Source organism: Phyllobates terribilis, unplaced genomic scaffold (genome assembly GCF_046119375.1).
Source record: "Phyllobates terribilis strain yellow unplaced genomic scaffold, ASM4611937v1 Scaffold_2__4_contigs__length_985480577, whole genome shotgun sequence".
NCBI lineage: Eukaryota > Metazoa > Chordata > Amphibia > Anura > Dendrobatidae > Phyllobates > Phyllobates terribilis.
Window position 1 is genome coordinate 203,913,526 of NW_027362762.1, and position 26,434 is coordinate 203,939,959.

Genomic DNA, 26,434 nt, shown 5'->3' on the forward strand with positions numbered 1-26,434 from the left:
ACAAGTGAGCCCTTCCCAGACCGCTACACAATGGGGAGTGTGTTGCATACATAAAACCTGACAGCATCAGTTACTACATCTTGTGCACGGCAGGTTCCCCTGGCATTTAAGGAGAAGTGGAGCGACTACAGTGTCTCGACTCTCATACGATACAGGATGTTGGACTCTATATTGCTTTGAACCAGAACAGAACTGTTCTCTGTGCAGCAGCTTCCTGCTGGCTTTGGTCCTCCTCCGTAAGCCTTTGAAGAGCTGAGTTCATTAGAAAAAACAATTTTTACAGAAAAACCTAGAATCTGGTACCCACTGCCTTTGCAAACATTTTAATGAAAAACAAAAATGGTATAAAGTTTAACAATAAAGTCTAACAAAGAAAAATACAAAGCTTTTCAACTCTTCAAAACAATAAATAAATAACTTAACTTTTGATATAAAGGGGGTGCTAAAGAGGACTGGCCTCCTCTTCTAGTGATCGGTTTAGTCCAGGGATAAACTTCAGAAGTCTTTTTCGAAAACTTTTGTGCTTTTTCCTGGGTAAAGACACAAAGGTACTCTGCTCTTTGGGTTTCTCCCAGTTCGTAGCAGGACTAGTACACTTAACACTAGAGCTGCGAGTTAGTGACGACTTATAAGGCTTGATTGTGCTCTTGTTGGGAATGGCGTGAATGTCATTTGTAGAATCGGAATTGAAGTAGCAGGTCTGGTAGACAGGATCCTCATTATCCTCTGCGGTGCTGAGGCAACTTGCGCTACTGCATATACTTCCAGTGGCCAGGGTGCTGGGGAGTGGATCTTTGGTACATTGTGGAACTGTCCCATAAATGTATGACCTGACGGATTCCAATGTGTCATAAACACTGGGGTCCTTTACAACGATGCCTACAAGATAGAATAACTGCATGAGAAAATAATAAAGCAGAACCACATTATGACAAAGTTACTTTACTTGAGCACCACGTGTCAACCTTACCCTCAAGTCATGGTATATTAATAAATGGAAACCAGTATTAGTTACGTCTTCTATGGAGGCAAGACAGGACATAAATAAGCCTATTGTGACAACCCAACTGAGGACGTAGTAAAACAAGTTCTTAACTATTAGAATCTGGTTCAACTTAGTCTAAAAACATCCCAAGACATGGTCGCAACATATGGACATAAAGTCATTTGTTTGGAAGCCGTAAATATCTGACTTTTCCAAACATTCGTCTTCTGCTTATGACAAGAGCTAGAAAAGTCTCTCCACTTAATAAGTAATCCACCGAAAGACTAACAAGTCTTCCGGGGCCCATATGTAACCTCTGACCTTGCAAGAAAAAGCTCTTCTGCATGGGTCAAGTTATAATGTGCATATCCTCATGTTTTACAAGAAGTACAACAGATAAAATAATTCTGTGAAAATAATCTCCATTGATAGCAGTTGCCCAGAATTTGAACTGGCATGAGATTTCAGGTAGCAAAAATACTTGAGACATTAAGTCTGGTTAGAATTTTGCTTTACACTATCTTGATTATACTTGGCAGTCGCTGCTCCTCCTTGACCGGAAACAACAAATTAGCATTTGACTTGAGCGGACAGTACGATTTATTTTCAACAAAATGTTACATCAAATTGGGGTAGACTACAAGAATCAAATTATCTATCACTGATGTTGGTTGGGATGGAAGGGCTGGAAAAAAAAATCTGACAGGTTCTCTTCAAAGGTTGATAACTAATACCCATAGTACCGGCTATTAAAGCATCTATGGCCAAAATTCATTTAATACATTTTTTTTTTAAATAATCCATAAAGTATAGCTTTAAAGAATGTCACTTACCATGTAAGAGCCTCTGCTCCTGCACCATTAGAGAGCGATATTCTTCCCATTTTTCATATAATGTTTGCTACAAGAACAAATAAGATCCCTCAGTTCAGAGCAATAGTAAAAAAATAAGCAACATGTAAAATTTAGGCAACACAGAGCTCCCAGCTGTCCTACTGAATCTTCTGCTTTCCTAGATCACGTGTAACTGCAGCTGTAGAATTTACAGCCTCAGGCGACTTTTGTCATTAGGTTTACATGTAATGCAGATCATCGAAAAACTAACTATATACAAATACACGTGCATTAAAACTATTAAACTATTGCTCAGACATACTAAATCAATACTGGAAGCGCTGCAATGACATAGAAAAAGGGACTGCAATACACAAGAGATTCCCATGGCAGTGACTGACAATCACTGACCTTCAGATACTGTAGTCTGGCCTCCAACTCAGCTCTTCGGATAGCAGAACCATAGACCGTCTCTAGCCTGTCAGTAGACAAAACATGGAAATGATGACCGTAGAAAACAGTACCAAAGATTAGTCCAAACTGATACAGGCACATAAAGAACAAGTTACAAGGCCACCGCAGCAGGCACACAGCAATGAAATCAGCAAGTCTTGTTCTTAAAGAGATATCCAGAGGGAAAAGTTGATTCTATTTCCCAGACATGACAGTTCAATAGGACCTTGTACATCTCATTACATGAGCAGCAACGTCCCAGTAAGAAGACCAGCTGTCAGCTGTGTATGGAGACTTATTGGTAATGCTCCATGGAGAACACATGCAAATTAGCCCTCTCCCAGAAGAGATGAACAGGAGTTAAGTGACACTTGTGGAAAAGCTTGTGAAATGATAGTTTGCTCCAATATGACTAGGTATATTTATGAAGCTGCAAACCCATCCACAGACAGGCATGGCTAGCTGAATGAGTCAGCCTTACTGGGTAGCTACCTCCAATAGGTGGCACCATCTTAGACAGTTTTTTTTTTTTTTTTTTAAAGAAAGAAAATCTATTATGCGCCTTGACAGCAAGAGTATAGTATGGAGGCCCTAAGGCTTACTACACATTAGAACGCTGTCAGCCAAAAACTATACTTGGTCGATGGCCATCTCAGCCGGCTCTCACACAGGTGTGTTCATTTGGCTGAGAACTCCCGTCATCTCTGCCCACGTCTCATATCCGGGGGAGAACAAAATGATCGGCAATCTGAAATCAGACAAGTCTGTTCGACATATTTCCTGACAGTCAGCTGGCGTCTCAATAGTGACACCCGAACCAATCAATATCGGTGGAAGCAGTCGACATTAGTCTAATGTGTATGGGGGTTTTAATAAAGACACCAGTGCAGATTTAAAATACTATATTGTTATGAAAGCATTTGGTTCTTACCTAATTTTATTACCGGACGCTTTTATTAGTTCTACGATCTCCTTGTGCCTAACTCCTTCCATGTTGAGGCCATTTACACCAGCAATGATATCACCTAAAAAAAAAAAAGAAAAGTATTGGTGCACAATACATACACATCAGTAACATTAATTCTTAAATTTGGCAACAGCATCTATAATCTTATCATGCAACCAAGTACTAATAACCTACACAAAAACCCAAACCAAAACACATGCACAAGGTTATTGATAGCAGTTGGCTGAGCAGCAGCATTTCCACTGAGGGGAGATGTAAGATAGAGAACAAGGCTCGAGCCGTAAATGTTAAACACTACTGAAAGGTGGCTGCACAATTAGATTTACGTCAACTAATCTAAACTTTCCCGTCTGGTACTTTCCTTTTCTAGGTTGTAGTCACTAACTGTCCCCTGCACTTTCTAGAACACAGATAAATTGCACTGGAGAGAAGGAGCCTGAAATTTATATGGATTCCCCTGAATTTCTGCAAAATTTGGCAGCTCTAATGAGAGCAGGAACAGAAGTCGTGTATGATCTGTCCGTCCTGTGGACACAATTGGAGGCTCCTTTCCAAGTCCTTAGCTTCACTGACTCATTTCCTGCACAGAACATGCTGGACAATATAAAAAAGCAACAGGGACTGAAACAAAAACAGCCAAACATGAGTTTTACATTAACACACTGCTGCTCAAAGTCACAGAATCATTAGCCAAACACACTGGACCCAAGGTTCTTAGAAAACAGGGATTGAAACAGAAAAAATCATTAGAATTCAGTAAAGAAACACTAGCAAACAATACAGAGGGGTGTCATATCCATCACACACATTATGCAGTCATTTACTAGGACTTGTGGCTTCAACTTTGCAGAAAAATGCAGAAAGTTCTAGACCTTGGCCACTTTTTGGCCCAACCACCAAATATATGGGCAATGAATTAATCAAGGTCACTCCAAATAATGGATGTTAATTTATCACAACTGGACTTTAAAGATCCTCCACAACTAAAGACCCCGCACAAATTAAAGGGAAGTGTGATGAAGCTAACAATTTCAGCAGGATTGGCTGTCCACCTAATTTGTTTTGGGGCTTTTTTGATTATCAGATGTTAGGGGACATAAGGATCAATAGGTTGGAATTCAATTGCTCAATCCACTTGTTTGGCTCTATTGAAGAAATCAAAGGTGTACTCACCCAAGCCAAGAGGCTACGTACGTGCGTAGCCAGCTACGTACGTAGCTTTCTTTCCCATATGAACACTGATCAAAAAGTGGATTTTGGCGCTCGTTTAAATGCCCTTTGACATGGGCCGATGCAAACTGTCCGGGGATAAATGATCATTAATATGATAGTTTGGTCCTCACAGCTTGCATGTTGTTGGCAACACATCTCCTTTTAAGATGTAACGATATGCTGCTGACAAGAATTGTGGCCAAGTTTACAAGGGCCAATGATCGGGAACAAGCATTTGTACAAAAGCTCATTCAGATCATTATCAGTCCATGTACGAGGGACTTTAAAAAAATGCCCACAAACATGACAAATGCTGGCAGCTGCATAACTTATTCTCCTAATTGGAAAAAACTTGCTTGATTATTCTTCAAGTGTTTTAAAGACCTACTATCATCTTAAACGAAGGTGCATTGACATGGAAGATATTGATGTGACCAAGCCTAGACTAAAGGGGGTTTCACAGCTGCGTTTCCCATGTGTTTTATGCAAAAGTCAAAAAAGATAACTGATGACCCAACTTCTGATTGTAGTGATCCTATTGGAACGAACAGGGTCCAGCATTATCATACATGTTTCTTAAGGAAATATTACAGATACCAAAAAGCTAAAACCTTTGGAATGTCTATTAGTTGCACTATAGAGGATCTGATACAAAAGTTGAACAAAGTACAGCCCTGTGCCACATCTGAAGAATTCAATCTGACATAACATTAAGCAATAAAACTTCACAGCAACAGCGTAATTATACCACAAACTATGCCGGGACCCCGCCTGATCAGATAAAATGACCACAGGTCGCCCGGTCCTGCTGACGAGTTTTCTATGTGATAAGTTTTTCCTTTTCCCACTTCCTTTGCACTGTCACAGACATCCAATAGACCGTCTATCATTATCTTTCAGGAATATATCTGATCATATGGTCAAATGCACAACTATTATATTTTAAATATAATTACATAGCTAATTGTCACACATTATAGACTCCTTTGAGAACTAAAATAATTAATTGCTTTCTGGTGCTTATTATCAAAGCATCATTACCAGGAAGGTGCAGTTTAGACAGGAAGTCATGTCATCTGTTTCCTAAGCAAAACCACTCGCATTTCTTATAAAAGTCAGCAGGATGACGATAACCCGAGGAAATTCTAGATAACCGTTCACGATCTCACATTTTTCTTTGAGCAGAGTCAACTGTGAAATAACTGATTTATCCCAAGTAAGACCACACTCACCCACTTTCAATCCACACAACATAGCAGGGCTTCCTTCGTGGACCCGACAGACGAATGTGAACATCTCCACAGTGTTTCTGTCCTTATGATGTAGTCCATATGTCTAGGGAATGAGAAAAAGGCTAAGGTCAATCACTAGTATCAAGTTTCACATTTGCTTAAAGGGAACCTGTCAAACTTAACCAACATTTCCCCCAAACAATTCATATGACGGTGTAGCCCTTTAATAGATAAGCCAATCACATGACCCAAAAGTGCTGCTTGAGCAGAGAGAAATTGTGATTTGAAGTTCAGTCTGGAAGTGCATTGCAGCAGCCCGATGCACTTACAGCTTTCGCCTCAGCGGTATTCCATGAACAGCAGCTCCTCCTTCAGATTGACAGTTCATTTGCTCTGGTACACGGTCCATTGACCTGTTTATCAGCCAGCGGAGGGCACTGCTAGTTCCGGAATACACCTGAGGCTAAGAAGCTGTAAGTGCATCGTCATGCCCCAACTGAGGCTAAGAAGCTGTAAGTGCATCGTCATGCCCCAACTGAGGCTAAGAAGCTGTAAGTGCATCGTCATGCCCCAACTGAGGCTAAGAAGCTGTAAGTGCATCGTCATGCCCCAACTGAGGCTAAGAAGCTGTAAGTGCATCGTCATGCCCCAACTGAGGCTAAGAAGCTGTAAGTGCATCGTCATGCCCCAACTGAGGCTAAGAAGCTGTAAGTGCATCGTCATGCCCCAACTGAGGCTAAGAAGCTGTAAGTGCATCGTCATGCCCCAACTGAGGCTAAGAAGCTGTAAGTGCATCGTCATGCCCCAACTGAGGCTAAGAAGCTGTAAGTGCATCGTCATGCCCCAACTGAGGCTAAGAAGCTGTAAGTGCATCGTCATGCCCCAACTGAGGCTAAGAAGCTGTAAGTGCATCGTCATGCCCCAACTGAGGCTAAGAAGCTGTAAGTGCATCGTCATGCCCCAACTGAGGCTAAGAAGCTGTAAGTGCATCGTCATGCCCCAACTGAGGCTAAGAAGCTGTAAGTGCATCGTCATGCCCCAACTGAGGCTAAGAAGCTGTAAGTGCATCGTCATGCCCCAACTGAGGCTAAGAAGCTGTAAGTGCATCGTCATGCCCCAACTGAGGCTAAGAAGCTGTAAGTGCATCGTCATGCCCCAACTGAGGCTAAGAAGCTGTAAGTGCATCGTCATTCCCCAACTGAGGCTAAGAAGCTGTAAGTGCATCGTCATTCCCCAACTGAGGCTAAGAAGCTGTAAGTGCATCGTCATTCCCCAACTGAGGCTAAGAAGCTGTAAGTGCATCGTCATTCCCCAACTGAGGCTAAGAAGCTGTAAGTGCATCGTCATGCCCCAATGCACTTCAAGACAATATCAATATGCAATTTCTTGCTGATGAAGCAGCACTTTGGAGTCCTAAAGGGATGAGTTGGCTCACCTTTTAACAAGCTAATCAATAGTTTAGGAGGCGGGGGTGTTAGAAATTTTGACAGGTTCCCTTTAAAAAGTATCAAATGATTTCATATTATTCAAGTTGTGGTGTCCATAGAGAAAAAGGAGTCCAGAAGAGGTTAACACCACAATAGGGGAACAGAACGGCATGATCATTTTCTGCTGAACCCATCCAAAAGTTTATACTGCTAGTACATTTGGACACTGGGAGGAGAGTGGTTGGAAATTAGGGATTAAACAAGGATAATCCATCAGTCAGAGCTGTAAATGGCCACACGAATATGGAAAAAAAATGACAATATGCAAACACTATGTCTGGACACTTCCCAGTAACCATGACAGAGGCTGCGCATGAACACAGTGCCAGGTGCTTCTGTTTGCTTAGCAGATGACAATCCGGGGACCTGGCTAAGTGAACGGCTGTAGAGATTATTAATTAACCACTAATAATCACAAGGAGAATTAAATAAGACAGTTCATAGATTATATCTCATATTGTGCATCTATTTAAAAAGGGATGTACTGAAACATTTTAGAAAAGAGAATGCATCATTCGTCAATCCTGTCCCATCACGCACCATCGACAAGATGATATATATGTCATTGTGCTACTTAAAACCATTTCACTTATTTAAGGGGTTGTCCAGTTTAGAAGCCCCATTTTTATATTCCATAATGGGGAATTCGAGGTAAGGGTGCAATCACATCTGTGTCACAGATCTGTGTTTTTTTTTAATGTGAAAGCACACATACCCATGGAGTACGTACTTTTCTAATCCTCAACATCGTATCAGAAGAGGACATTATAGGAGTTACCGATTTCATGCTTTGATCAATGATTTTCACGGGTGTGAATGGATCTGAGAGACTATGGTGTGAAGTAGACACAGGAACACTGTCTCTTAAATCTTCCACTGGTTTAGTAAAGTTACTGCATAATCTGGTGCAACGTTAGAGAAACAAACAGCCTTACCGGCCTAACAGGAAAATAAAAACATAACTTATGTCTGTGGGGATCCGTCCGCTTCAGGAACAAACACCACAAGGTTCAGCTTTCCTTAACATGAAAACAGCTCCAGAGCTTGTGCCTCCAGACCCACCCACACTGAATGCTTTAGAAGGTTGGGTATTTATTTCCTCTGACCTCCTCCCACTCTACAGTGTTCCATCAACCTAGCACTAACATTGCCCATAAACCCTTCTCAGCACTTCGTGTGCTGGAGCATTTTCCTAGGTTCACATCACTAAAGCCAACACCCTCTCTGATGCACATCTCCCCTCCAGTACTTTGCCAGTGACTGTCACAATGGGTCTGAGTGCTGTCCCATAAAACATTAGAGAGCCCTCAGACATTTCACACAATTGTGTGAACGCACCCTTATCCTCGATTACACATATCTTGCTCTAGAGGTTCTGCACTACACAGTAAGCCATTTGATGTAAATGGACCTTATGTAAAGGCCCCGTCACACAACGAGATCGCTAATGAGTCACGGTTTTGGTGACGCAACAGCGATCTCGTCATGTCTGACAGGTAGCAACGATCAGGCCCCTGCTGTGAGATCGCTGATCGTTACAAAGCTTCCTGGACCATTCCTGGGTCGTTGCATTCCCGCTGGGCAGTATGCATCGCTGTATTTGACATCTTATCAACGACCTCGTTGGCGATTCAGAACTGAGACATGTAGGCGTGCATAAATTGCACTTTTCTGCGCTCCTCGTCCCCGATTGGTGGTCACTACTGCGTCCTTGTTTTTTCAGATCCCACCAGTGTTCTCCAGCTGTGAATTCACTTTGAAGAAATCAGGCATCTTTAGCGAGGTAGGCATTGTTTGGGGTCTCAAATGAGTTTCCATTTTTAATGGAGACGCAGTAGAGATCCCATCTGACCGGATACGCAGTGTTAAACCAAGGCCACCCAATCAGAACGCAGTAGCGTCCACCAACTGGAGATGAGGGGGGCGCGGAAAAGCAATTTTATGCACGCCTTTCTGACACAGTACTGTCCCTATCATGGTGTGGATCGTTGAAATAGCTGCTGTGTGAAAGCGTCCCAACGACCACTGAGATCGTTGGTTAGATCGCTGGGGCGGCCGAGATCGTTGGAAAGTTCTGCATGTTTGACATCTCCCCAGCGATCCCAAAACCGTGACGCAATAACGATCTCGCTAGCGATCTCGTTATGTGTGACAGGGCCTTTAGGCTTACTTTTTCCTGTGGTAGCACTTCGGGAAAGCTGAGCACTTACTGCCATGTGTTGGTACAGATTTGTTCCCAGCAGATGCATACCTCATCATCTGCTAACTAGAGTTGGTGCAAATTTATTTGCATGTCCCATTCTATCGGCCATGACAATGATTTGTTGCCGCTGCATGGGAGTGGAAATACCACTCCTTACCTGCTAGCAACCACAACTCTTCTTTTGATTAGCCAGCCTGAAATGACGTCATTGTTGCAGCGTTACGGGTATGTGATGTCACACCAGGGTGGCTAATCAAACAAAAAGCCGTGTATGCCATCAGGTAAGAGACCTGTGGAATGGGACATGTGAACTTAGGACTTGTCTAATGCAGAGAGCTCCATTAAACTTTTTCTAAATAATTTAAATTGATAAATGAGAGCCGAACAATTATAGTTGATGGATGCGCAATAAGGGGCACTGATGGGCACAATTGCCATATTTAAATGCACTGTTAAGCTTTGGCTGTTCTTTCAGTGACAGGGGAGAGAAATCTCAAGGATTGTGATGGCATCCATGATTATTTTCTCTAACTGTATACAAAACAGAGGACATAATGGCAGAATACTGAATATATTTAGAAGTACAGTGCACATCTTCACACTACTCACCTGAATCTCAAAACCAAATGTTTCACAATCTTCTTTTTCTAAAGTGACTATTTTCCTGGAGGGGGAAAAAAAAAAAAGTTCATTTATATTTGTAGCGCTCTCCTTCACCCCCCATCCCAAACATCTTCACAGCAGCTTGCCACTAATCAAGACAAAGCATGTGTAGTGTTTCAGGCACAATACGCCCCATTGTTCTTTTTAAATGAGGCTCTGGGCAGCACATTTAGAAAGCCACAACACCCACCAATGGTTAAATAGCCCTTTATTCCAGTGTCTCTGCAAGATCTAGAGAATCTTACCACTGACTGAACAGAATTCTGTATACCAATATTCATTACAGGGAAAAAACTTTGGACGACACTGATCCTCCATAATAACCCTTAGCAATAGGTGCATGAAAAGGCCACATCTCTATGTGCAATAGAAACTGACAAGCAAACATGAAAAGCAGCTGCCATATGTTGTACTGAAACCAGGAATCAATAAACAGTCACCCCATGATAATAACTAAGGTAGTCCATACAAAGAACCATAATGTGAGCAATGCAAACAAGGATTGTGAAATGTTCTTCATAGCAGATACATAAAATCCTCTATGTAACATCAGAAATGGAAGGTACAGAGTCTTACCTGTGATGCTCTGAGGCCTGGCTTACATTCTTCCACCCCATTGGAGAACCCTAAATAAAAACAAAAAAAATGGTAAATGAATAAAGTCTTCATGCAATATATAATTCTGCAAAAAATAATTTAGAGAAAGGGAGAACAAAAAAAAAAAAACAAGCTGCTTCTAGCAATCAACAGGGACACCCCATCTTCTGCACAGGAGCACACATGGCTAAATCTACATCAGACAAATCTTATAATGCCAATACTGGGGGAGCAGGGGTATCAGATGGTCTTCTTGGACTGTTCATCTTTTTAAGCCACTGAAGCCATGGTAGAAGGATATAACCTTTAAGGCTTCCCCCCACACATCGGACGAAAGAATATATACATGCACATATACACACACAGTGGTTTATTTACCAGAGAACAAAAGGATAAGTCTTTGGATATATAACGTAAACAATCCTTCGGTCTCCAACCTCCTCTTTCAGGGGAGAGTCGGGGGGCCGCTATATAGATAGGTCCGTTTACAGACCGACCGGCGGCACAAATCAACCTTTACCGATCAGCGGTTGTTTACGTGTGTTTGTACAGACCAAAGCAAACAATGTGCACTGATGGGCCTGTACTAGATCGCTCAGTGAGCACAGGCTGCCATGGCTCTTGGTAGTGCAAGTCCTGTTTACACGACAATGCACTGCGGAGTACGACTTTTTTTTGCTGTGCAAAACATTTCACTCTACGAACGAATATTTTGCTTGATCGAGTGATTGGCAGCCTCGGTTTACACAGCTAGATTATCACAATCATCTTGTGAAACAAGCAGATTTTTTTTTTCTTTTTTTTTAAGAACGCTTGTTCACATTTATCTTTCGGTCTATATGCATCTTAAGCCACTAAACCAAGCGATCCTTTGTATGGGTGAATCAGTACAGATAGTTAAGGAATCGGCATTGCTACAAATGGCTAAAACATGTCACTTATTTCCCCAAACACATGGCTATGCTGACCCCTGTAAAGCAACGGCTTTGATGGTGCAGTTATTGTTTATGTTCCATCATGATGGATTTAGTTTAAATCGTTTATGATCTGTAAAGAGTGGAGTAAAGCGGCTGAGAGACTTTCAGCATTCATATAGAGCCCGCATGAATACGCTTTATGTCTCCAGGCACAAGAAAATTATTCCAATTCTTTAAAACAAAGACATTGAGAGTGGCAAGCCAAATGAGATAATATACTTAGACGTGGTAGCAAGACAACAATAAGGAATTCAGTAGGTTAATCTGAGCTTAGACATATTAAATACATTACGTGCAAATGGAAGTTTGCAATCAAATAGTTAATGAGAGGGCAAATTAACTCCAAGGTTCCTACTGAGACTTAGGGTTGGTAGAGGAGTCATGGACACCGTACAAGGTATAATGAGGAGTAACTGAACATGAAGCTCTTACAAAACCTTATCTGCAGCCACTCTTATCAAGGTTTGTTCTGTTGGTAAATAAATGCTAATTTTTGCCTTTTAGGTCATAGATAACTACTATCACTTTTCACACTGGCCAACTATAGTAGCCATAAATGTGGCAAAGGAGCAAAATAACAGGAAACTGCAGAATTAAAATTCCCTACAAATTCTGCCAGTAAGGCTATGTTCACACAAAGTGTAGGGAGTTTTTTGAGTGGATTTGCTTCAAAATCCTCCTCAAAAAGTGCTTTAAAAACACTTTGAAAACCATTTCCATTGGAAATACAATTTGCCATTCAGGAGTCATTTTTTTTATTTTCTTGAAGAGGTTTTGAAAAATGTCTGGTGGAAAAAGCCATCCCACCAGCGTCAAGGAGTACCCAAAGAGATGGTCCTAACCTCTAGGATTAAAACCTTACCTGTGTGTCCATGTTCGGGACCCGGTCCGTCTCTGCCCTCATTCACACAGTTGTCACTATTACGCACAGTTAGGACCCTCCTGAATTTGGGTACACCTTGGCGCTGGTGGGATGGCTTTTACGCTTTTTTTGATCAAATATGGTATTTACTGTGATTTGTATGCACCATTGCTTTTTCTTACAGCAGGGTATATATTTATTTTGTTTCTGTCTTAGGTGTTTTGTCTGTTTAATGGCCAATGTGAACATGTTTCTATTTTGCATATATACCAACTTAGACTCCAGTTCTTTTTTTCGGTTTCATCTCAAGAAACTACGTGTGAACACAGCCCAACACAACACACAATATATGATTTTTAATAACTTGACTCTCCAGCTATGGACAATCTGTAAATTTCTCATTCCTATTACAAGTGATTTATTTTATACAGAATGAGATGACAAGCCAAAATCTCTTCTGGAGCTGCATTATAGGTTCTGCCAAATACTCTAAAATAAACGATATACGATAGATGAGGATACAGTGGGTCAATCATATGTGGGCTACAATTAAACATGACGCACCCAATTTGTGACACATGTAAACCTGGCTGTAGATGGTGCATTTGGCACAATGCACTAATTATGTTAATCATCCGATTGTGCACAAAAGTGAAGGGCTGGAAAACCCAAAATGATGCGTCATTCACAGTCATGCCACAAAGCACTTCTTATTTTAAAATTTGAATATTGAAATCTTATTGAAAATTTACATAAGCATGAAGCAAAAAGGACAAGAAAATTTGCATCTACGTAGCTCTCAACGTCAGCCACATTCTTCCATTTGCTCCATATTTCTCTATAACGCAACAAATGTCGCTCATGCCAGCAAATGAGGGGCGCACTTTATCCCCCAGTCCTCACTCATAAAAAGTCTTTCACATTTACCCCGGACAATTTTAACAACTCGCAATTCATTTTCAAAGACAATTTATGCCATTGTACTACTCGAGGTTGAGAACTCAAAACAAGGGTCATATTCTGTGGGGGGAAAAATGGGCCCATTCCAAGTTCAGTTATTAGAGCTGAATAAGAACCTCAATCCTTAAAGAAGGCGTAGGGGTGAAAACGTGAGTGTATCGGAGCATTAAGCTTCACACAGGCAAGAATGTGAAATATGTATTAAGGAGCAAAGTCAACTTAATATTCGCAGCAAAAGAACAATTGTTGCAGAAACTTGTGGAGCTTACTGAGCCGAGAAACTGATGTGAACTCGCAAACACGGTACCAAAACCACTTCCAGCTACATGACTCAGTTTACTTCTGTTTGTAGTCCATAAACAAATTCAGTCAGGATAAAAAGAGGAACTTTAGAATTAATCTCAAATTTTCAAGAAACATTCATAGGGAAGTACTTTTTACATACCCAACCTGATTTATATTAGGTGTAAATCCTTTAAGCGACACTCCAGACAAAACCAAAATTTGGCTATACATGTCAAAAGTGCAGTCAACATCACATGCTTTTTTGCTTTTATGTTTTTAACCAATCCAGTCATCACTCTTCCCATTCTCAATCCCCATTTGTATTTTCCCAACATGGGAGCCACTGTCTGACTTCTCCGTAGAGGACATTCTTCGGTCACATTCATGTCCACTGCAGTGAACGACATTGTTGGTAGTTCTGACACAGTCCACCCATTTTGTCATCTCACCGAGACCACTATGATCCTATCTTCTGATGTATCCGGTTATTTGCTCATGACTGATGTACATTTACAAATGTGGTGGTTTTTGTTGCATCTGAAATATGAAAACATTTTTTCGCATTGTCTGAAGCCTGTTGAGCAAGTGGTCCGCTCAATGGGAGCATGCACCCTCTCGCTACACATTCCCTATAGGAGCGGTGCTGCCTGGACTTTGCAAACACTTTATATTATTGGTGAATCTGTCAAAGGGCAGCAGAAGATGACATTGTGAAAATCATTGGGCTAGCTTCAGTATAAAGATGGGTGTCATGAGGAGACATAACCTTTCACAAAACTGTCTAAAAGCAAACTGTCTTTGCTGTCCACAGCAACCAGAGCTCAGCTTGTACTTCTTAAATTGGTCTGGTACAACGAAAGCTGTACTGTAATTGGTTGCCATGGGCAATAAAGGCAGTTTTTCTTTCAGACAGTTTCATAAATTTCCCTAAACTGCACAATTCTGGGAGTTACTAGTCTAGCTGTCACCTTTCAGGTGTAAAAGGGACAGTTAGCCTCCAGCCTCCAGACAATAGACATGTGGGCTTTTAATAGTTTTAGCCTCAAACACAGATAACACTGATTAAAAACACTGATGGCACCACTACCGTGTCTCCAGACATGTGAAGCAAGCCTTATTGTCAAACTTTGTAGACCACAAATGACGTGAGATGAAAACATCTCTAATTTCTACACAGCAACATTGTTTATAAAGAAAAGTTAATGTGAAAGCCCAAAACCTACAGATATGTCCTACGGTAAATCTGGAAGTAAGAGGGCAACTATGAGAGGAGCAATTTCATTATCCAGACAAACATGCCTTTAGGGCACATCACTGTTTGCTGCGGGTGCTATTACTATAGATACTGCAAAACCAGTTTGGATCATCATAACCAGTCTGACATGTGTCAGTAGTCCTGAGAATGAGGAAGATTGTGGTGGAGGGATCTGGCTCGACCACTAAAGTACACAACAGGTGCACTAGACTAAAAGGTCCAAAACCAAATGAAACTTCCTCAATGTGGAGACTTGGCTGAACTTTTTACTTTATATTTAGTGAAAAGGGAACTATGATCGTATAAATGAGGATATAATACAGTTTGCGAACCATAAAATAATAACAGCCATATGGTGACTAGAGAACTTGTAATTGTGGCTTCTGGTTCCTGAAATAAACCTGTCCTGGCCATAAAGCTCCACCGTGCCATTGTGCATATGTTCATGTGCTTTCCCGGCGCCCGCTCCTGCCTACCACCATATAAAGCTCAATCATCTTATTGTCCCCAACTTCATGAACCATCTGTTCCCCAAAGGAAATCGGCTCACACAGCTTAAACACAGCAATAATTTAATGATGGCACTTTAGAGAGACCGGGTGCGACTACTGTGCCACTACTTGCCTGGGAGACTAGAAAAACAAATGGATTATTAAAAAGATCATGAAAAAAAAAAAAGCCAGAGACGACAGCATGTTCGGATAATGTCACTGACAAAAGAAGTGCAATTATCTCAAATTGGATGAAAAAGAAACATCAAGCAAATAGACAGCGACAGGGGACCCAACATATCATTAGCCGATTAGCCACTAAGCAAACCTGGCTAGCGCCAAATGCTTTCACAGTGGTCGCTGGCACAGAACACATGCACCAGTCACTCAAATATAATGAGAAAATGTGACCTCTGCCACCAGCACACTTGTAAAACCCACACAGCCCCTAAATATGGATAACAGGCAGCATTACCCATTACCTCCCTAATTAGAACATAGTAAAACATGTACTTCTCAAGGGAAAGTGATTGCTACACCTGGCAAAGCCTTGGCACCTGCTCAGCAAGTGCCACAATCTAGTATAGTGATCTAACTTGTAGATTCACATGCAGATGCTTATGAGTTTCTGATTTACACAACTGGTATTAGCAAATGTCAATTTACGAAAACAGCTTCCAGAGAAGTGGTCAATGACGTATGCCCAGACGAGAGGCATCTTCCCTATGAGTGACGTACGCTCACTTCTCATTTCTGATGTGCCACATGACTAAACTTTCAAGAAAACAGACTTGGAGGTGGTCCCGCAGGCTAATTGGCACGTGTATCAAGATAAAGTATAGTTTTTCTACAAGTTTCTCCATTTTGATTTAATATGCAAATTGTCTCTTCAGAGAAGAGAACTAGAACTATAGCACCCAATAGGTGGCCCTACACTTCTAATCCTCTTCCTCTCTGCAGAGACTATTTGCATATTTAATTTCCCCATGGCATATAAAAGTCACCTCACTGTGACATGCCAGGCTTGGCTAGTCACTCTGCACAAGGAGAAACATTACCCCTTAGACTCCATCTTGACAAAAATGTATAATAAATGCTGTAAAAACACTACTATTATGGCCTGACCGTGATCCGAACACAGCGCACACGGACTGGCTGGCGGCTCTCCCAACCACTGCATGACAGCTGCACAGAATTACATAAAGTTGTCACGCTTTGGTCAGGAGACCCGCCAGCCAGTCCATGCATTGTGGTCCAATTCCAGTCTGATTTATACACCTCTCCACATATCCATGAAAGTGTTACAATCCGAGAGAAATGGACAGATTTATTTACCAGGTGTCATTCTAGCTGATCCAGTTTGTTTCCCATTGAAGCAGGTAGACAGGCGCAACTTTTTTTTATCCATTGACTCATTCTGTAGTCAAAAACGAACAAAACTCAGATGGAAAAATTAAGTACCCAGTATGTCTTCAGTGTGTCATCCGGATTACACAGACGCCCATAGACTTTAATGGCTAAGTCTGACCCACAAAACTGATGAGAGCAGGATGTGCTCTAGGACCAGAGAAGTGGAATCCGTTTTAAAATTGATGTGTGTATGGATCAATGAAACTATAGGTCAGTGTGATGTCTGGAAAACAAACAAACAAAAAAAAACACTACTGGGACATGTCACATGGATGTGTGAATGTAGCCTTAGGAAGGAAACCCTGTAAGTATTAAGACTGCATGAATCCCTGTTACATCTCCTCTTTCATGAGAACACGTTGTGATAATTGACATTTCTGCTTGATCAGCCACAAAACTGCTTAGTATGAAAGACCAGAGATCTGATGCTGATCTGTCAGTAACAGGTGGAATCTCACAAGGGACAAACTGCACCATTAATAAGTCACCAAATGTACACACTTGCTGTTTACTTAAAGCTCAGGGATCCTTCGGAGAAGGTACTGAAAAAACCCCCGAAAACCTACAGAATAAAAAGGTGTTCTCCATAAATATAAGAACTGTAAGGATCAGCTGAAGATGTTCCCCTTAAAAGTGGGCATTTTAGTTCTACATGTCATTGAAATTTAGTCATTTGCACAAATATTAATAAATCAGGATTTCATAATACCAGAAAGCCCAATTCTCAAACAATGTGGCAGAAAATACATTTATTTTGAGCTACAATACATTACTGTGAGCAAATTATTATAGCACCATTAATTCCATGGCACTTTACAGATGAAAAAGGGGTATACATAGAAAACTAGTACAATAGTTTGAACAAAAAGCAAATACAAAATGTACAATGATACATGCTACTGTAATGTCCAAGACAGCAGTCAAGTATATATGATTGTTTGACAGGTCGTCTCCATGTACAAGGTGGGCCGCACTCAGGACCATGTCAGACTGTAAAGATCTTCTCTGCCGATCATTCTGTAACTACAATGACTCTTCCTCAGTCCATTCACAAATATGCCTGATCTTTTCTGAACAGATGGTGGAAGCTATTAGCCTTTGCACTCGAGATCTATGTGACTACTGATACTAAGCAACACAAGAAAAAGGAAAAGTGAAGAATGCAAAGGAGCATTCCTTCTCCCAGCTGCTTAGGAACTTTATACAGAGACATGACAAGGGAGTGTTATCACAATGTGCTATACGCTACCCAACTGTACAGATGGATCAACTACAAGAGAATTCATTCCTGGTAGAGATACCTTACAATTCTGAGCAGCTGACCCTCTCACCCACTCCCAGCCCTGCATTGTCTCCAGCTATGCAGCAGGACACATTAGTAATTTAATGACACTTAAACACATCAGTAAGCGAAATCATAATATATGACAGCATGCCAACTCGTATGTATATAATCATACACAATTAGTAGTTCCCCTCCCCTAATAACGGAACTTGTCGTTCTTGCAGTACACTTTACAGTACTCTGGCAGATGCTTATTTTCCCGTTGTGACTTGGCTGACTACACGTCATGCAAATTAGTAAATAATTAGGCCTTCGTTTGATAATAAAATGAGCCCTAAAGAAGCCGGCTGGACGCAAAGCAAAACTCGATTTTCCAGTTTTGTGCTAAGTAAATAGCCAAACGTTTGCATAACTGACAGCTTTTTATCTAGGTGCCAAACGCTGCATCCAGCTTGAAATAATTATGATCCCTCAGATCAGACTTAGATTTCATTATATTTCATGATAAGGCACTTGCACAGCGGAGTTCTAGACAGTCAGATCTGGATCCAGTTTGGCAAGACCGGCTAACCCAGACTGTGCACCATTAATGGCACCGTACCCTTAACACGTTGCACACAACATCGCTTCATATGCTGAAGACTGATGGAAAAGTATTGTACGCACAGGCAGAGGTGGTGGTGCTGGCACACAACACTGGACCTTACGCGGCTATAACCAATATACTGGTGCTACACAGCACTGGCACGGATGACTGATCGTGTAGACTTTACCTTCAGGTTAGATTGTAAGATTTCTATCAATAGTGAACAACATTTTCTAAATTACAAACAAGACATTGAATTTTGTGGCTTTTGGCTTTGAGAACCTGCCCTGAAAATGTCAGATATAGTACATCTTGTCTTAACTATTTGATCATATTGTGCTAAAAGTCACTTTACTCTTTGTGTTACTGCAGATGCTTGCCCTGAAGATCAGGGGATCTAACCCAATATTACCAGAGTTCAACCCCAGAGTTTATCCCGTATCGTGAGCCGGACTGGACAGTGTGTGTCCAGCTGTAGCTTCTGCTGGTCCTTCAATTTCTAACACTGCCAAGGTCCCTGGGCCGCCATAAATTAGGAATTAAGCAAAGTGTTAAAGTAAATTGGGTGTGCAAGACCATTAATTCACTGAAGCAAACTTGTGGTTGATTAAACACACTACATATAAATAGGTTAGATCCGAGATCCAACCATCAATGGGAGAACAAGGAACCTGAGCACTGTGGCCCTACAACCCCTCATCAGCTATGTTCACCTCCCCTCTAAGATCTGTTAGCTGTATACTGGCTATATACTTACTGTGCTCCGAGGAGAGCTGTATATTACAGGACCTGAAGGGCCAGTCATTGGATTCACTACACTGAGGATCAATGACGGATCAGAATGTAACTATAAATATGTTATATAATATTACTACAAAAGGACACGTCACCAAGATAAAAAAAAAAAAAAAAAAAAAAAAAAAAAAGGTGTCCATGGGTTTTCAAGATTTTACAAAACTTGCCTAAGAGAATGTTACAAAATAAAACATACGTTATTGCATCCCCCTGCAACTCTACCCCGGCCGTTCCTGCTGGCTTTGCAATAATGACTGCAGTCAATCATTCTGGTGACCACTGCAGCACTTACATGTCCTATATGCAAATGTCACTGGAGAGATGGGCAATTTTGCAATGGTCTCATGAAGGATATACAGCATATGAAAACTGGAAGACATGGGCGCCACTGAAGTAGGTCTAGCATTTGATACAAAAAAACAATCCCTAATCTCGACCAAGTTTTGTGAAATCCAGCAAAAACCCCTTTCAAAGGGTGGTCAAGTCACAAGAGGCAGTATGGTGGCTCAGTGGTTAACCCAGGGGATCTGGATTCAAATCCCACCAAGGACAATGTCTGCAAGGAGTTTGTATGTTCTCCCTGTGTTTCCTCCCACACTCCAAAGACAGTGGGGACAGAGATGATAATGTCTGTAAAGTGCTGAGGAATTAATGGCGTTATAGAAGCACAACATAATAAAAAAAGTTATAATATATGGATGACCTATCCTCAAGTCATCATCATCAATATCAGCCCAGCAGAGGCACACCCACCACCAACCAGCTGCTAGAAGCTTATCTGCAGTGCCCAGCAGATACCACTAGAGGTTAAATGGAGCTCTGCAATGCAGCTCCGCTCAGAGATACTAGGTGCTGATGCCAGACCCCCACCCATCTAATATTGATGACCTATGCAGGGTACAGGTAATCAATATCTTGGGACCATATAATGGTTCAATGGATCCTGTAGTCCATCACACTAATCTGTCATTAGTAGATAGCAATGGGGCAATATATTGGTTCAAAACAAATGTATATTCTTTATTCCATCAATGGAAGCCTAAACAAAGGTCATCAAGTAAATTTGCATTCAATGTTGGGGAAAAAAAAAAAAAGAAGGCCAAGTTCAGATGTCTGAAACGCAGAAGGGTGCAGGAACTACCTACTTTTTACACGCACTAGTCACCTGAGGTCTTTGGGGAATTTCGCCTATGTGCACTAGTATAAAGGATACATTTGGTCTATGTGAGGTCCGTTGCAGACTTGGACAGAAAAAAATATGTATGAGTGAACGCACCTAAAGTCAAAGTTCAGACACAAGCGCTGAACTTTGCGGATGTGTTATATTTGCAAACTGAAGACATGACTGTACTTTTACATACAGCGGACAGGTTCAGGAGCAGTCTGCTCCGTAATTGGAACCACACAGACACATGCTGGGATTTTCTCTGAGGTTCTTTTTGGAAAATGGACCAATGTTGGCTTATGTGCTAGCACACATGGAGCTGAGGGTCGTCCATTGTACACACGGACAGCAGAGGGTCCAAAACAAAATGTTAGGTAAACTTAGTACAAGTAAGACCGTGGATGTGACTGAACCAAAGGTCACAACTTGTCCTAAAAGTTAAAATCGTACAAGTAGTAAAATATAACGGAGAACACATGCATATATGGACAGGACACGCTACATGTGCTCACATCATGACTTCAAAGCGGCCCCTTAGTTCTTCAGGCTTCAGTAGTCTCAGTATGGCCAATTTATATAACATTTAGCAAATAAATCCTTCAAATGCTTCCAGCAATACTCCTCTTACAATTTCATAGGACTGAGCCACAAGAAAGGAGCCGTCAAATCAATTAGATACACACCTGCTATTAATAGTGTGTCCTATTAGTAGCTGGGCGGTCCGGGTCATACAGCAATAAGAACACTTCTACAATAAGTAGCCACTGTGTGCAGCCCTCAGGCCGCCAGGTGCCCTCTCTAGACATGTGGAGTCTGAAGGAGCAGGATGAGTGGACTTTCAGATAGGGCTAGTGTCGCATGACAGCAATTCACAGACAAGTCGCAAGACCAAAAACATTTGCACAAATTGTCCGCAACTTGTTGTATTGTGACTATTTTAAAGCAGCGATTCTGCAGTAAAAAAAAGTTGCAGCCAAGTCACCAATGCCTGCAACTTAATTTTAAGCTTATGGCAAGTCAATCGCGTGCGACTTACAACTAACTACAAAGTCAAACATTTGCCACCGTTTCACAGGTTTTAATGCAACTACATAGGGAACCATTACATGGGATGGCATATTGTGACACCAAAACGTGTCTGTGTAGCTTTAGCCTAGCAACAGACAATACACTGTATGAAATCAGAGGAGGTAAAGTAGAGGCCTCATACACCTCTATGGCAGCCCTATTGTCTGTATAAAATAGAGCCAAGGTCTGCCAAAATGCCCACCATCAGATGGGTATAGGGACCTCCGAACGTTCCAATCATAGATTTGTCTGGAGTACAAGCTACCACCAGGTGTGTCTTGCAGCATCTTACTTTCCTCTACCCATGCATACTTGGGGTGATTGGGAGAGATAGCTGTAAGCAGAGCGAGCCGGCGTAGTCACCTAGATCCAACAGATCTTATGACTGCACTATTAAAGCGAGTGTCAGCACAGAATGACTGCTCAGACCAAGCACAGGGCTAGGTACACCCTTGTCGAGGCCAAACATTTAACTGCTTCCCACCTGCTTGGTTTCGAGCTCTACTCTTCTCTGGCTTTATGAAGCCAGAGCTGTCAATCAAAGAAGAGGGAGGGGGTGATCGAGGGAAAACAAGCAGGTGGGAAGGTGCAATTAAATGTTTGACCACACCATGATGCACCGAGCGCATCTACTTGGTTTGAACAGTCATTCTGTGCTGACAGTCCCTTTAAGTGCACCTACTTGTTTTACTTGCACATAACTTGGGAGAAGAATATTTTGGCATGCTACAAGGACATCCAGCTGATAAAACTATGTGCCAGCTATCATGTTGCATCTTGTGCCAGAGTCCAATTTTTAATCCACTTTTGTACAACTGGTGCACATGTGCCAACATCATCTGCAGATATATTAGGTGTGTATGATCATACGTGAACATCAAAGCAGCTGGAAGGAAGTATAATCGTTGTGGTCGGAAAGGCTTAACTTTATAAGAAGTTGTGAAGAAATGTCTAGAGATTTAAATATCAGACGGCGGACGTGCAATCGTCTCAGACACCTACACTCACTTCTGGAGTTGCTGCGGTTAGCGTTATTTCTCGCTTACTTCAACCTCATTTGTACATTTGGAGAATACTAAACAGAGCATTCCCCACTGAAACAATGTCAACGATATGTCACCATTTCACAGAATTACTAATGAAGAACACCAGAGATAGCAGCTAGGTAGAATAGCATTATGGGCAGGTGCAGATGATTACACTTAAATAACGCCATCATATTCCACTGCGTTTGCAGATATTGACAGAAAGACAGCCGTCCACAACACAAAGATGGAGCCACTGACTGCTCCTAACTATAGCACAAAAGACTGGAACTAATATAGGACCACAATATAAAATATGTGTGACAGTATGGGACACTTCTCTACAGCACAGGTACTGTTATCACAGCATGAATGGATAGGATAACAGGACAGATTCTGGTATTACAGGACAACAACAGATCACATGCCACCCTGGACGGGCACTGGTATTACAGGACAACAGATCACATGCCACCCTGGACGGGCACTGGTATTACAGGACAACAGATCACATGCCACCCTGGACGGGCACCTGTATTACAGGACAACAACAGATCACGTGCCACCCTGGACGGGCACCTGTATTACAGGACAACAACAGATCACGTGCCACCCTGGACAGGCACTGGTATTACAGGACAACAGATCACGTGCCACCCTGGACGGGCACCTGTATTACAGGACAACAACAGATCACGTGCCACCCTGGACAGGCACTGGTATTACAGGACAACAGATCACATGCCACCCTGGACGGGCACCGGTATTACAGAACAACCGCAGATCACATGCCACTCCGGACGGGCACTTGTATTCCAGGACTGTATTAAACAGGACTGACTGTCAACCTGGTGCTGCACATACCATAGTATTACAGCAGGGTGTATATCACACAAGACAGGAGTGTTATTACAGAACAAGAGGTGTTTTTATATAGGACAGATTGTATGTACAACCCCAGACAATGGTTACACCGCAGTGTAAATCACAGGACAAGTTCTTACACATAGGACAGGGAGTGTTATTACAGGACAAGCCACGGTATTATACAGGACAGCAGCACAATACGCAGCACACAGGACAGGTAATGTTATTACAGGTATTATGCAGGTGCACAGCCCTCACCAATGTCACACGGACAGGTAATGTTAGATATTACACAGTCCTCACCAGTTTGGCGCACAAGATACATACATAGTGTTAGAATGTGTTTTTTCTTCAACAGGACTGCCATTATTATAAGACAAGCACTGTACAGATAATATACACACCCCACAGGGCAGCGGGCACCACCATACACCCTACAGGGCAGCGGGCACCGCCATACACCCCACAGGGCAGCGGGCACCGCCATACACCCCACAGGGCAGCGGGCACCGCCATACACCCCACAGGGCAGCGGGCACCGCCATACACCCCACAGGGCAGCGGGCATCGCTCTATTAGAGATGCCACACACACAAGGATGGCACAGGGGCACCAGTGTTGCTGGCAGCAGCAGGTACAGACAAGACCCTGCAGACAATGGGGCTTCTGAACAATAGGTCACTGCACCCCCACCCTATAACACTGGCGGCACGTTAACCCCTGAAGGGCCGAAATAAAGACAAATAGAAAATGCCATGACAACAGGAGCCCGGACCCCGCCGTGACTGCAGCAGTATGGGGTCAGCCCGGGCTCGCTCCCCTCACCGTGCAGACATCACATGCCGTTTGCATTGCGCTCTCACCTTCTTAGTCCTGGGCAGGGTCCCGCCGGAGACCACCAGCGCCTTGTACATGTCATCAGTCCTGTACGAGCTCAGCGCCATGTAGGGGTCAGCCTTGTCTCTTTCCCGGTATATGGCCAGATCCGGCGGGGAGGTGTAGTCCTCCTTGTGGTGCAGCTTCTTCAAGCGTCTGAAAGTCATTGCTGTCCCGGCAGCTGCTGCTGTAACAGCTCCGTCCTCCCGCACGGCGCACTGTATCTGTGGAGGGGGCGGTGCTAGCAGCAGGAATATAACTGATCTCGGGGGCGGGGGCCAGACATGTGACCACGCCCTTCGCGCACGTGTCTGACATCGAGCCTGTGTCCTGTATGGGGAGCACAGAGCAGTAATCAGTGTCCTCCTGTGTGTGGTACCTCTGTGTCACCAGCAGCAGCGACGTGTAATGTGTCCCTCATAACATAGCACACACCTGGAGATCTCACACCCTGCCCTGGAGATCACATTTTATGACTCTGTTCACACTTCTTTCTGGCGATTTTCATTTCATTTACAGCGTTTACATTATGGGCTAAATAATGTTATCGTTTGATAGACTGGACATTGATGAAGCAGCAGAATCAAATATGTTTTTTTTAGTGTATTCATTTTTGGATGGGGAAAAGGGGTGATTTAAATTTTAATCTTGTTTATTGAATATTTTTTTTAAACTTTTTGTTATGTTTTAGTCCTCATAGAGAGCTCATGATCAATCACTCGTTCCATACATCGCAATTGCAGTGTATAGAAAAGGCCACAGGAGAGCCAAGATGGCGGCGACTGGCTGCCATCACTACTGCTAAAGGCGGGCGCTGGCTGTATAACGCTGTGCGCACTCCATAGATCTGCACTTGCTCCATGACAGGTATATATGTAATGGAGCAGGAAGTGGTTATCGACATTCTCCGCTACTGGCGGGGGCAGAAAATAGAGAATTTCATACTTACCTCCTGGACTAGCACTGCTCCTGTGATCTCCCAGCTGACTCTCCCAGTGATCAGATATTGGTATGTCATGTGACCGCTGCAGCCGATCAGAAACTGCTGATCAGCTGCAGTTTTCTCTATTCTCCTCTGGTAGAGCACTGAAAGGCTGCCGCTAATCGAGGAAGCCACAACTGTGGACAACCCCTTTAACTGTCTTTTCACTTATCCATCTCCTTACAGATTCAGTTTTTTAAGGCTATTTCATGAGCACATACTAAAGGACGGAGCGATGAATAGGAAAGCTTCTAGTCCTCTTTTTTTATGTCTCTAGTTTTAGCTACAAAAACTGCATCTAAGTAACACATGTGAAAGCCCCTGACAGGGAACTTCCCCTAACAACTAGGGCAATTATTCTACACCCATCCCCCATTTTTCTAGTCACAGGCAACTTGGCTTTTTGTCCCAAGTCAATGACCTCTGCTGCTTTAATTATTTGCAGTCACTGGCCCAGAATTGCTCTCCTCCACTGACCTATTGAAGATGAAAACAAAAAAATGTTCATAGATTGACCCTTCAGTTGTGTAAACTCTACACCCCTGTACTCACCTCTGTGTCTGGACAGTAGAGAGGAGTATAAGACTACAGGATGAGACTACACACGGTTTGTTTATAATCTGTAACCATGGAAACACATAGCTCTGCACAGAAAGGTGTAAGAAAGCAGGAGGTAAAGTCTGGGATGGCAGGTATGTGTTACTGAGATGCTTTTATTTTTGACTGGATTTTGGTTCCAGGATTTATGAATGACCAGAAGAGCCTGGGTGGGAAAGGTCACTCTCTTACTCTGATCTGGGTCTTACTGGCCTAATAATATGCACCTGGTCTCAGGTAGTAAGTAGTCTGCTGAGGCTGGAGAAAGGCAGAGCTGGTGGATAGGCTGTACTTCAGTCTGAAAGATTCCTGCATA

At 42.5% G+C, this 26,434-nt stretch overlaps 1 protein-coding gene across 1 annotated transcript; it reads right to left on the bottom strand.

Annotated features, from left to right (window-relative positions):
• Window positions 1-307: 307 nt before the first annotated feature.
• On the bottom strand, window positions 308-24,790 carry TAMALIN (trafficking regulator and scaffold protein tamalin). Its single transcript, XM_073663824.1, has 8 exons — window positions 24,527-24,790; window positions 10,612-10,661; window positions 9,982-10,036; window positions 5,683-5,785; window positions 3,203-3,296; window positions 2,230-2,296; window positions 1,819-1,885; window positions 308-879 (listed from the first exon to the last, which is right to left on the bottom strand). The coding sequence occupies exons 1-8, from the start codon at window positions 24,704-24,706 to the stop codon at window positions 443-445; spliced, it is 1,053 nt and encodes a 350-aa protein (XP_073519925.1). The 5' UTR covers window positions 24,707-24,790; the 3' UTR covers window positions 308-442.
• Between the last annotated feature and the right edge of the window lie 1,644 nt (window positions 24,791-26,434).